At 39.2% G+C, this 14,365-nt stretch overlaps 1 protein-coding gene across 1 annotated transcript in view; it reads right to left on the bottom strand.

Annotated features, from left to right (window-relative positions):
• Window positions 1–14,365, bottom strand: part of SEMA3D (semaphorin 3D) — a 146,154-nt gene that overhangs the window by 40,146 nt on the left and 91,643 nt on the right. The window contains exon 8 of the mRNA XM_082013885.1: window positions 9,699–9,841. Coding sequence (XP_081870011.1) covers window positions 9,699–9,841 — 143 coding nt within the window. The remainder of the gene's footprint in view (window positions 1–9,698; window positions 9,842–14,365) is intronic.

Below are 14,365 nucleotides of genomic sequence, written 5' to 3'. Positions count from 1 at the left end.
GACTGTTTACACCAAGCAAGAATTTGCTTTAACCCTGCTGGAAGTGTGTGGAACTGAAATTATTTTGGACAAGAGGTGCTGGTACTGAAGACAAAGAACGCTAAATATTTCAAGGAGATGAGACAAGGAGGCGAGATAAATTGAAATGCTGAGAGAAGGGGAAGGCAGCATGAGGAAGCCTTTCATTCCAAAAATATGGCTAATCTACTTGTCACAGATGAGCAGCCATGAGTATCTGAAATCTTATCTATCTCCCAAAATATCACTTCTAAGCACGCTGGATTAGCAGTGTTTACTATAAACCTTGTTACATTACAGATGAAGGCACTTAGGACTGCATATTTCTTTTTGAATATAAATAAAGGTTTAATTAGCACTTACTGCTTTGTAATCTCACAAGCTGTAACAGATACCAACACTTCCGCCTGAAATACCTTCTTTTTAACAGAAAAAAGTGCCTGTAAAACCTTGGTTACTTGTGTTTGCCTGAGTTATAGATTTAGATAATTGCCAGCTAGACGGTGGGCAGTTCAGTCTGTCACCTGTTGAAGAAATATTACCAAAAAAATCACAAAAATTTAAACACAGAAATTACCTAGATAAGTGGGGAAGTAATCCAATTTGATTTTTATAAATCAGACTTTTATTCTACAGAAATCCTAAAATTTCAACCCTTTTCAGTGAGCTGGTTCTAAAAATAATTTGTTGGAGTGAGAAATTACTAAGAATTCAAATATCGGATGTACAACTTCAAGGAGCGTGGGTAAGTGTATAGCTTTCTGACATCCAGGAAGATGTCATTTAAATGACAAAATGTAAAATTTGTGAAGAAAATTAAGGTCATACCATATGCCTGTCTTGGCAAATTTCCATGGAAATCTCAGTTTTCTGATCTGCAATTTATGTATAACTGAGCAGAACAGTTTTTTTCAAACCCTCTAGTTAAAGATAAGTTTATAATGAAAATAAAAACCATCAGAAAAATATTGGTCTGTGAGAAAGCGATTTAAAAATCAACTTAGATAAAAGACTTTCTGTTATATCTATTTTCTATTCTATTGTATCTTATCTATTATATAAATGTAACTTCATTAAAATGCACAAATGTTAGTCTTGGAATCCAGTAAGCAGGAAAACAGATGGCAACAAAGCTAAAGAACATCTGCATCATTGGGGTTTTAAATCTCTTATTTGTTTGTAACAGTGACAAATTGAACATTAGAACAAAAAGTGCAGTTTTCTGAAAATCAATCAACATCAAAGATGTCAAACACTGATTCATAAAACTTTAAAGACAGCAATTATCCTGAACCGCCTCTTAAATAAAAAAAAAAAAAAGACAATGAGTGGCATTTCTAGAAGCAGTTTATTAATTAGAGCCAGTGGCAAGATGTGCAGAAGGACCATCGAAAGTCAGATCCTAGCCTGAACAAAAGGAAATCCTGGAGAACAGAGAGGAAAAGTACCGAAACTGCAAAAGACCCCGGAGCCCTTCTCTTCTGTGAAGCTTAGCTACATTACAAAGCCACTAGAAACAAATGACATCCCCTGCAGCAAAGCCTTACATTATGGAAAAAAAAAAAAAACTTCTAGCAGACTTTATAAATGCAGAAACAGCCAACAATCTTCTTTGGAATTCTGTCTTAAAATTCATAGTTTTTTTTTAATTATTTCATTTTACTTCACATATTCCAGCCCTACCCAATGCTGTTAGGTACTGACCTAAGACAGGAAAGTAAGATTTCCTCCTTCAGGAATCCAGGTTCAAAATTTCGTGTCCAAACCATACTGATGTCAGATGAAAGATTCCTCCCATAATTTCAGCAGGCTACGGGTCAGATCCAGAAACATCAAGCAACACATGAAGTGTGACTTGAGAGAGAATAAAAATACACTTGCAATATAAACAAGAGAATGGAGTCACGTGAGATTGTAGATACTTGACTGCTCTGCTATGGATACCTTGAGTAACTTTGGAAAGCCAGCTCACTTCTGCATCTGCAGTCCCCATCTGACGGTGAGAGTGGTGACTCTGTTTAGTAATTCTGCTGTTCTGCTGTTTCCTTGAGATTACAGAACCCTTCATGGGGAAAGCTTCTCGTTATAGGATTGCCTATTGCTTCACCTAAGATGGCACCAGCCCCTCTGGACGCTGTGGATATTGCGAGCTTATAATACTTCTGCTGCTTGAACTAGCTGATCCGAAGATGAGGATTTGAGTGTGACTCAGGCTCATGCACCACCGGCTTACTCACAGCCATGTCACTTGTCAAGTCTAGCCTGGCAGAATGATGCAATTCTTCAGCCTACAGACTGTGCCTTGCAAGGTCTTTACCAACGTGGCAGTGCTTGCACATAATTAGGGAACAGAACTAAAGGAGCAAACACGCACAGACCCCTGCCAGGAACTGTGCAGAGGTGCACAGCCCCTCAACAGGAAAGCCGGGAATAAACTCAGCCCTCCTGATTTCCAGGGGGATGCATCAGCCTGGTATCTCTACAGTGCTCCTCAGACCATCCGAGTGCAGGCTGCACGCCCTTTATCTCCTGCAAAAGTATAATCAGAAGTTCCGCTAGATTTGTGTGGCTTGGACGTTAAACTTTACTCCAGGCAAACCTGTTTTCAGAGAATCCTTCTACCATCATTTTTCACATCTTTCTTGAGAGCTTGACACCATCACAACCTGAAACAGAAAACTCATAGTCTAGAGTACAGATGTGCAAAACTCCAGACTGCTTTTTAGTCCCTGGGACTTGTCTTTTCTGAACACCTTTCTGAGATCATTGTCCATCACAGTCCAGAACCTAATGCACAGCTTGTCCTGACTCCCTGCTTAGTTTCCTCATCCTGAGACAAAGCCATCATGTCAGGCACTAAGACTAAAGGATCCTTATCATCAGTGCAATATATTTACTGATCTCATAACCTGTCACTGCTCTGCATTGGCTGGCTTTATTCCCTTAGTGTAAACCAAACTGCCTGTTACAAAAGGAATTGGAGAGGTTAAATAGTATCTTCTACAGACTAGATTTATGGGCCGTGGATCAAATCATTCATTGAGCTCTGTGCACGTCCAAAGTTGATTGAACAACCAGGGTCAAATATAGATCTCAAAAAACAAAACAAAACAAACAGAAAAGCTAAATATTTGTCTCAGCCCATGCCCTTGCCTAACTAGACAGCAGGATTAGGCCAGAAGGGCGCACATAACTACAGCCATCAGCATGCAAGAGCGCTGTGGCTAGTGCCGAGCCTGCTTTTGGCTTCCTCAGCTGAATCGAGTAAATTCCTAGCAGGACTGAACCAGGGAACCCTTTGGCTGAGATTATAACAATTCTCAGGAAAATCTACCTTAGATTTTGAGTATAATCTGTTCATGGTTTATTCCAGGGTGTTTGACTCGCCTTTAACCTTCTCTCATCTGAACTTTCATATACGCTTAGTATAAATTCTATGGTATAAGTACATAAAAAGTATATAAAAAGACTGAGAAAAAAAACCAACAACGAACAAAACGTTCAGGTTATGAAATGTGGCATTCTTGATCATGAAGCTACAGGCAAGTCAAGTGACTAGACGGAACATGCAATTAATGTCAAAGAGGAGATCAGAGTTTATATGGTTTGAATGCGTTGAGAGCATTGTGAAACTGAAGCAGTGTGAGATGCAGCACTGGGGTAGGCTGGTTTCTTTCTGAACAAATAGGCCTGAATTTGCCCTTCAGAATTTCACATTCTTAGGTATGAATGCCTTGAATTTCACATTCCAGGGACACAGTAGGGCAAAGCTCCCTTTATAGTCAGTGCAAAATACGTCCTTCAAAGAGTGATTTGGGTTGAAGATGGAAGCAGTCTTCTGAAAAACAGTCACTGGCCTTTATTGATTGAAGTGAATGCTTGATAATTATTTTCCTTGCTTGGACACATACAAGTGCCTAAAGTCACTAGTGTGGGACAGTGTGACCACAGTATTGACAGCCACAGGTTGAGGGCTGGAAAAGCACAAGACCACAAAGCAAAGGTAGGTCAACATCTTACAGAGTCCTTTAGAATTTAGCATCCTGAAACACCTGCATTTACAACAACGTACTCAATCAACAACAGCAAAGCCTGAACTGTAAACCGTGATACATTTTCATATGCGTGCTGATAATGTGTACTTCTCATATGTGTACTGATAGGAAAAAACCCAGGAAGCTAATTTTATCACATCAGAAAATTTCCAAAATCACAAAGTCATTATTTGCTACTCTTAGAGATCTTTGAACATCTGAATCAAAGCACTCTGAAGTCAGGGACTTTGGATTAGACACAGGAACTCCACTCCAATTAACTGCAGGCTTCCCACTTCCAAGCCAGTGGGTTACAGACAGTGTCTTCAGCAATGAGTCTCTCTGGCAACTAGGATGATTTCCAGAGTTTGCTTCAGAGGTTGTGCAGCTGCATTTCCATAATCCACTTTTTAAAGCTCTATCTTGACACTGCAATTTCTTTTTCATTTTCCCTGAGGCTCAGTAAAATTCAGTCACACCTCTTTATATATAAGCATAACATATATTTTTGCTTCATCTGCAAATCATGATTTTCCCCCTCAAAAAAAACCACCAATTACATTGTTGAAACACACCCATGAGGGACAAAAATATACAAAACTTCCTATACTTACACCCATACCCTTGCTAATACGGAAAGTTGGACCAAAAGACCTGACAAAGACTGATGTTTTATCTCTTAATTCATCACAATCAGAAGCAGATACTATATGGAACTGGCCTGTCTCCAACACATCAACCCTTAAAATGAAATCACCTTGATGAGCATCTCTTTTCCTACATAATTTGAAAACTGTTAATGGCACATAACATTCTAATATCAAATTCAGAAGTCCATGAGCAGCTGACCATTGAAAGATCCACTGCTGCAAAGACGCTCAGTGGACAAATGAGGGACAAAGTTTTTCTAGGGATGACATTTTTGAAGTGGTTTTAATCATTGTCATTGAGAAATAAAAGTAAAAAAAAAAAAAAACAAACCTCAAAACCCTTACCCATGGTTAGCATTGTGGCTAGGCAATATTATGGTGACAAAGAAAGTATGTAAGCATGTAATACGCAGTAAGTTAAATATCGTCTGGAATGAGTTGCCTCCAGAACTGGAAGCAGGATAGCTGCACGAGCATGGCTCTGAGCCCAGACTAATTAGCCCTGCTGAGAACATGTTAACATGGCTATTGCGCTTCCGGGACCCAAGCTAATACGGCTGAACGGTAAAGCATTACACTATGAGGACAACTCAAATGGTTTTGGAGATAGATCAATTATCTACACAGTGATGCATTACACAATATAGAAATACAAAGAATGTTAATGGCCCAGTTATCCTTAGTCACAGAAAAGGCATGGCTAGACTATTTCCAGGAACAAGAAAAACACCTCCTAACTTTTACACACAGGCAGCCCCAAGGCAGAGCCCACCGGAGACCCTGGACTCGGAGTCACAGAGGAATAGATCCCTCCTGCCATTCCGGGAATACAAATTGCCTTAAAGCACCAGACGGGAGGCAAGGTCATAGCCTTGAACTCTGCTCATGTTCGTGGCTTTGGAAATAAATCACATCACCCAAAGGTGGAATGCAGGGTGTGTCTTGGGCTCTCGACTCAGGAGCTCTTAAAATGATTACATTCCAGCATGTTTAGAAAGCACAGTTTAACCAAGAGGGCTGTGCCTAATGGCTATATTCTCGTCCCCAGGTACAGAGTGGTATATATGAGGGTGGAACGGCATACCAAAAAAGAAAGACAAAGAGCTCACTTGTTCCCGCTAGAACAAATGCCACTTCTGGACATTGAACACTTTGGGAAATATGGGAAAGCATCAGGGGCCGGTCTGATTTCTTGGCAGCTGAGGTTTCAGAAATCAGTGTCTAAGACTGCATGCCGTAACTTTTGTAATACATCAGTAAAACCTTTAAAGAGAAGCTTGTAACACAACAAATGCAAATCATTGTAATAATAAAGAGGATTTTCATACTGCGCTAGAGATACTACTACTTTTGGCTATTTTCCACTCCATTCCAATAGAATGAGGTTGTAGCTGTGAAAAAATGTGTTTCTACATAGAAAACAAGCAAACAAAAACCCCAATAACCTTCCTGCCACTTCAAAACCTTTCTGTGGACTCTTGAAAGTTAGGATTTTCATTTCTCACTTGATGTGAGTGGGGAAAATAGGAGGGAAACCTAGGTCTTTTCTAGGGTTGTATTTGTGCATATGTGAGGTTGTCCTTAAATAAAATTACAATTCTGTCATCATTTTGTGGTGGATATGTATACAAAAATGTAGCTGACTTGTTACTTGACTACAGAGGGCACAGTGCATGGATGCTGCAATTTTTTTTTTTTCAAAATCTGTCTCAGTGTTTAATGACTGTGTCTTGTCTTTAGCTGATGCAAATTGGTTCAGCAGTGTCAACCTGAAGACAATGTAGCTGTAAAAGCCTATGCCTGTGTTTCTGGAAATAGAAATATGTAGGTCTATGCTCTTAAGAAGTTAAGGTTTTTATGATCATATAAAATACATATGTGTATCTGTATATCTTTTAAAAAAACAAATAAGCATTGCTCACTAATCTTTAATAGTATTTTTGCTTTTTACTTGTGACTTTACTTGAAAAGAAAGCAAATAACCCAACAGATTACACTTTACAGGAGTAGGAACATGCCATAAGTAGCATCAGGTAGTACAGATAAGCCAATGATACTTTTTCTGCCTCCTGCAAACCAAAAATGGGAAATGCTGTTTGCCATGATAAATTACCCAACCGGTTCTGAAAGTGACTGTTGAAAACACTTCCTCCCAATTCATACTGATATCCCCTAGTGATATACAGAATGCAGATGACATAAATCTAAATTAGTGCTATTTAGTGCTACAGTGCCTGCGTTATTACAAGGCATGCTTCGAGACGGTAAGTATGGTCTTATGCACAGGACAAGTGACAGCTGTTTGACTCTGGGCAAAGAGCTGCCAGCAAGAGCATTGTAATCTTCTGGGTCTGAAAGTAGCTGGGAAAAGGGAGTGCTTTCCAGAGAAGATTTTCCCTAAGGGGGAAGATCAGTAAGAAACCATATTGTTGAGCCATTGAGAATTAGCCAAAGAATAGGCTACATTGACTAACCTCCTTATTAAAAACAAAGCCTATTCTAATTTCAGCATGTGTCTCTGGCATTAATGCACAGGAACCCTAAGGCACAGTAATGTACAGAGCAATTGAATTCTAGCAGAAAAAAATTGGGTTTACACCAAGCAAAGGATTTCAAAGATAGCTGGGCTCCTCCCATCCACTGTTATTCTCTGCTTGCTAGGGAAAGAAGGCAAACGCTTAACTTATGCAGTACATTAATGAGACAATGCAGATAGAAATGGTTATGTTATCAATTGTTGCAGCCAAAGACATCGATCCCATATCAGAGAAAATTAAACAAAGCAGTTGTTTCATAGCTAAGCACAGATCCAGAGTATCTTAGTCTGTAAACAGAGGAGTCTATTTTCATCTTTCAATTTATATTAGATAATCATAACAATCCTATTTTGATTATAATAATTTGCATTATAATATTTTTATTTGCAGATAATCAAGAAAAATGTACAAAAAAAGGATTCTGAATTTTCAAGAGAATACTGCATCCATTGGGAAGCACTCAATAAATAAAGCAGTGCAAAACTAACATTAATAATAATCACCTTACTTATCAGTTTCCATTATTTTGCTTTGACTATTAAAAATAAAATTCAAGACATTTTTACTCCTTAACATGATTAGTCTACAAATTCAGTCTCATTTGAGGTATAATTACGCATGGCCATTAGGATTTCCTTACAATACTTTTGCTTTCATTATGATATCTTATCTGCTTTCTTCGCTAGGTAAAGGATGTTGGGATCTCTACCTAATATATCTTAGTTTCCTATAATCTCTCATGTGTCTTGGCTTGAAAATATTGTCTACCAATTTCTCCTAATGCATTAAGTGCTTTCTCATAATCAGCAAATGCCATGTCTAGCAGCAAATCATATGTGTTTGCATTTCCATTCTGCCATCAATCACACTGCTGTGAAATACCCAACGAAAGATTACCCATTCTTTCTTCTGGCTAAAAACCTACTAGAGAACTGATTTATGAATGAGTTTTTTTGTTTTCTTAACATTTTTGGTTAAGAATAGAAGTGTGAAATGGCTGTGGTCACTGAAATCTCGATTATCAGGAGTTTGCTGGACGGCAGAACAGTCATAGAGTTACATTTCATACACGTGTCCACTCTTAGTCTTTCAGTGTGTGAAACCATCAGCTCAATTCATGCTCTTTTCCTAGACACATCTTACTGCAAATCACAAACTCTTTTGTTTGTTTGCTAATTTTCAAGCTTCTTAAGAAGATAATTTTCACTGCCAGCAGAGTCATGTTGCTCAGAAAATCTAAGTAAATGAAGATATCTGAACAAAATATCACAGATATGTACCTACTTGTGTGATTGCCGTGATGGTGTTGCTGATACCTAGTTCATCACATGAGACAAAAATTTGCTCAAAGCTTATATTTACTAATATGAAGACAACTTTAAAGTCCCATTTTCCTGACTTTTGCTGGTGATTCCTGGGTACCTGGATTCACTGACTATTTACGGACAGGATGGGAGCACCTACACTGCTCCTGTTCCTACAACATTATGGGACAGAGGAGGGGATAGAGAGTATGTCTGACACAGAAGTCAATAGATCCTTCTGCTGTAGTGGGAAGAAGACCTTAGCAAAACCAGCAGGCTGTTAAACATCAAACTCTATACTGATTGCTGTTTTCATATGTAGGAAAATTACCATGTGAGGAGGCTTCTGCCCTTGACAGAGATGCTTCTTCAAAAAGACTGCAGCTCATGAAAATCTGAGTCTGCATTATGAATATGGTAGGGGCAGAAACCTTTCCGAAGGGGCAAAACCAAGCATAATGAAAGAGAAAGTGAAAGGTGTAATTATTTAAAGGAGATCAGGCACCAACCAAGTGAAACTTTCTACATTGCAGCAGACCCAGGGCCTGGTTCCTCTTGGTCAACAGGTCAAGGGCTGCACTTCTTCCCGGAGAGGAAACGTCTGGGTAGATGTGGGTGTAGCTCAGAAACTATATACATTTTTAGCCTTCCCTCACCCCAACTGATTATCAGGAATGTGCAGAAACAAATGACTGACCCCAGCTCTCAGTAATGCCCAGGAATGATGCAGGGAGCTAGGTTGAAGGGATGCATTTGTACATCCCTCCACTCAGTGGGCACTTTCCACAAAAACCTTTGCCATTGTGTACACTTGGACAAGTCAATCCTCACTGAAAGCTTATGAAACAAAGCACATCACTGTTGCATATCTGAAAGTCAATACATTACCATTCAGACACAGGATTATCATTTCTAAGTGTATTAGCTTTTCCAAAAGTGGTACACAGTCCATATCAAGACTAATTCTCAGACGAGTAAACTTCAGACAGCATTAGTTATCTATGTTCAGAAAAAATACTACAATGGCTCATTGGGTAACAACACCGTTCCCTTCTGATCGCAAGGGAAAACCAGATTTCTTACAGAAACAAACCAACCTTTTTTTTTCTCCTCTTTTTTTTTTTTTTTAATAAAATAAAAAGATAAAGTCCTCACCTTACAAACTCTCCCAACTCGGGAAAGGATTGTCTTGTCAGATGTGCCACTATCTTGTGATACTTCTCGGAAAAAGAAGTATATTTTGTCATCATCTGGGTTATAGGTGTCCGGGATGGGAAAAGTTCCAATGAATTTTGCTCCTAGATGTTCCCAAAAAAAGGTTTTAAAATACAAAGAAAAGGCTTAATTCTTGATACTAAGTTTCTGTTTCAGTATCTACATTTATTTTGCGTCTTCCAGTGTATTAAAAACATCACAATATAGACATACAGTGGCAAGTTTCTTACTAACTCTGAGCAAAACCCACCATTGATTCTGAAGTATTTACTCTTAGTGTGATTTTTTGTGTATATATCTTACTAGCACTTGCATAAATATGCAGCACTGGCTATCACACTCTGTTTGAAAGTAGGATGACTTTCAGTACAAAATATTGCCTACAAAAATCTGTCTTACTGCTCTTGACACCAGTATCAAGCTAAGTAGATTTTCCAAAGTCACATGGTATCATTTAAATTGATTTAATTACACATCACAGCAGTTATAAGTACAGAAATACACTACTGTTACTAGAGAGAGATTGCAAAAAATTCAATATAAATGACCGTTTTCCCAAGTTAAAAATCTCCTACATATCTGTGCTGTAACAATATTACTGAATATATCTACCAAATCCAATACGGTGTATGGATTTGGGGATGCCCAAGTTTGCACACTAAACTCCACAACTGACTAGTCAGTGCTAAGGACACTGTTCCTTGTTGCGCATGAAGACAGATTAGCTGCATCAATGTAACGGTCTGTTTTGGTTATTTAAATCTGCTTTTTGCTAGGAGTGCTACAGCATGCCTTACCTTGGCATGCTGAGCAGTCCTATCATTTCTGGTCTCCTCCAAAGCAAGCTTGGCTGTCTCTGCCTGCATCCTATAGGCATCCTTATTGGTCCAAGAGTTTAATACCTGTCCTTCGCCGTCTTCCTTGGCTCTCCTGTTCATGACCTCCAGTCCCGCTCTACTGGCTCACCAGCTGCATTTTTTGTTTGGTTGGTTTGGTTTTGTTTTCTTTTTAATTTTGCTCTAAATCAGAATTTAAATGAGTTCCAGGGGCCCCTGACTGCAGCAGAGCAGGCAACGACACTGCCTTGCACGAGTGAACCAGATACTTGGGGAAGTGATTTTTAAGACTTTCCCCAATGTGCTGGAGTAGATGAGCTCTTCTGAGGGCACTTGGATCAATGGTGTTTTTCGTTAAACAGAAGTGGCTATACAAATACAGTGCAAAGAGACCCTTGACTCTAAAATACATTCTTTTCAACAATAAAATACACAGTCTTTGTCCCCCATAAGCAGGCAGGCTGCAGCAGAAAGCAGTAAAGAGGATGGTGTGAGGTGGCAGAGCAAAGAGAGCACACATGTGGGGAATACTATTATCAGCTTTTAATGTATCTTCCTGCCTTTGTCCTTTTTATAATGGTTGTGGCTTTATATTAGCCTCGAGGAATTTTCACCACGAACTCCACAGTACACACAGGACAAAAAGAAGGTCCTTGATTCAAAAGTTCACAGTCGAAGTCTTGAGAAAAAATGGGATGTGTTTAAGTGCTGAATGTGCACCTTCATGACAGAAGAGTAAATTTATGGGTCAAAATAGCCACAAGTGCTGCTTCCATTTTAAACCTTTCTGACACTAGAGAATGGTGTCAGCAGAAAAATGAAATGATGCAGGCATCAAGCCCTATAAATTTAAGTTAGGATTTCAAAATAAGCCTAAAGAAAATATTCAATTACCCCTCAGGGCCTGTAAGGCTACTTTGAAGATTATATCTCTAAGCGTGAATAAATACAAAAATACACTTCCAGTATGGTTTCTTAAATATGCGGTTAGCTAAATAGCCATTTAATAGGAAAATGTGTGAAATACTTCTATAGCATTCTTTTGAATTTCACATAGATTTTTTTAATCTATATTAACAGAACAAAACTCTGAATATATGTTTTTTTAAATTAAATTTCATTGCTTTACTTGGCAAGCCAAATGCAAAAACAAATGTCTCAATACCAATTCCTGGAAGAGATTTAGAAGAATCTCTAACAAATTAAAGGAATACAAATATTTAACGATTTTAAAACACAATTGAAAACACTGAAGTTGAAAGTTAAATCCAAACAAAAATACATTGTAAAAGATGTGAAGACAGAGACTGAAAACAATTTAATGAAAGAGATCACGATCTGAAAAGCACATTATGTTCTGCAAGTGAGATCTTTGTCTCATCTTTTGTAATACATCCATACAACATAGAAAAGTGCATTTAAACTAACTGTGAATTAGGTTTTGGGATTCTTTGCATGGGAAACAAATTGTATGATGATGATTTTAAACCGTTGTTTGTTTTCCTGTACACACAGTTGTGCCCCCCTAATTACTTCAGTATAAGGTTTTCCCACATATTAATTTCATGGCTAAATTGTATGTAACGAGAGAGGGGATTAAAGGCATCTCCGAGCTCTGACAATAGATAGTACAATAAATTCAGGTGTTGCTCGTGTTTTTTCAAACATCCTCTTGTGGTCTAGTGGGAAGAGCTTTTACACCCAGTCCTTCACTGCTGGGTTTGCTGGAGTGGTCATTGGCTCCGGTCATATTTCCAGATACATCCAAAAAGGTGTTGGCTTGATGGTTGGACTTGATGATCCCAGAGGTCCTTTCCAACTTTAATGATTCTGTGATTCTATGTTTGCTGTTGGTTACCTGCTGGCTCTCACCCCCTTCTAACAGCAGCAGCGGTTTTAGTGCAACTGCGCATGCCTTAGTAAGACCCACACAGAAGTAAGACTTGGTAGGCTCAGAAAAAGAGGACAGCAAATGAGTATCAAATCCCAGAACACGAAGAAATTAAAGATCTACCCAAAATGGTGGGAGGCAGCAGCTCTTTTTAGATGGGCTGCCAGAAATATGTGGCATGAAAAAATGCAAAGGATAGTGCTCACTCATTTACCTTTAACCATCTAGAAGTCAAGCTCCTAACCTATACTCATCCACGTCCTTTCTCAGGGAGGGACACAAAGAAGAAAGTGACAATGAATAACCCTATTTTAAGACGGATTCCTACAATGGGTGGGGTGAGTCACCCTCTGGAAGTGTCACCTCTCTCTGTAAATTACAGACAGAGACAACCGAAACGACAGAGCTCAGACAGGACACTAACTTCTGCCTTTTAGAGCTAAGTGAGCTGAATCCCATCCAGAGTTCGCAGGATATAAAGAAGTCATTGCCTTCAAGTCTTTGCCCTGGCAAAGACGACTACATCGCAGTGGAAAAAAAAAAGAAAAAAAAGAAGATTAATGCAATTCAGGGACGCACTCATTCCAGCTATGGTTTTAGCTTCCTATAAAGGAGGGAGGAATGTGCAGCTGTTCAGTGCACGCCTGTGTGTAGGGCTCGGGTATCCCACCACGGGACGTCCTCTTCTGCCTGCTGGGCTGGAGCGGGGCAGACTCGGTTCCAGTGGGTGGCTTTGCCATGCAGAGCGGGGCCACCAGCCCCATGCGCCTCGTCCCCTGCCCCAGCCACGGGTGAGGCAGCGCCGGTCAGCGGCTGCGGGAGCGCCCGATTCTTCAGCTCTGCAGGAGAAGAGCTGAAGTCTGAGCAGAGGCAGCATCCTCTCTCCCTTCAGTGCCACCGCGTGCAGGAGTATGAGCCTGTGTGAGCATGAGTCATGGGAAAGATTAGCTGCCTTCCTCCCTTTCCCCTTTGTGGAGCTGCTATTCAGTCATTGAGATTAAGACATGTCTTAATTAGTCAAGATAGAGATGCCCTGCAAGGAACTGGAAGGTATCCTACGCATTTTTCCCTTATGCTTTGTCTTTCCCTCCCTTCCCTCAGGAAAGGATAATTCTGTTTCCAGAAACAGAATAAGACTAAACTTTAAAATATTAAGGTGCATTATAGCAAAACTTCCTCAGCCCTCTGGAAAAAAAACGAGTTATACATTTTGTGTTTATCCTAAGTAAAACATGAGTTGTGCCTGGAAATAATTTATTTCGAATTGTACAATTACTCAAGTATGTACAACTTTTCCTGGAGGTCTAACACATGCTTGGTAAATGGCTGGTAGACTTAGGGAAGAGGGGATTTAGATGAGATGGGAGTTTTAAACCTGAAATCAAGTAAATATTTTCTTTATACCAATATAGGCTGAAAGCATAAATTTATGTAATTGGTAATGTTACACAATAAACTAGAAATATATTGCCTACCCTATGGCTTATTGCAGAAATGATCCCATCATTTAGAGTTGCACTCAAAATTTTCTCCAACCTAAAAAGGACCATTTCAAAATGCTAAAACCACCTAGTTTATATCTATGACTCTTAGTATAACAGTGCATGGATTGTGTATGTGAAGTCTTAGACAGAGCGTGGCTGTAGTTTTTTTATATGGCTGGAAACAAGGTAAACCTGAAGAATATATGGGGTCTTCAGTGTTTATATAGTGTGGGGTAATTTTCACGTCGCAGTCTAGTACACTAAAGCTGTTTCTCAATCCCAGACATATTAATGTATTATTCTCCTTAGAAAACTTTCACTAACACAGAGGCTTGAAGTGAAAACAAAATAAAACGTGAATCAATCTAAAAAGAAAGAAGGCAGACAGCCCCCACC

Source organism: Phaethon aethereus (assembly GCF_964289735.1).
Source record: "Phaethon aethereus genome assembly, chromosome: 1".
In the NCBI taxonomy this organism is placed as follows: domain Eukaryota; kingdom Metazoa; phylum Chordata; class Aves; order Phaethontiformes; family Phaethontidae; genus Phaethon; species Phaethon aethereus.
Note: the sequence above shows the minus strand (reverse complement) of the source record. Positions and strands in the feature narration are given on the sequence as shown.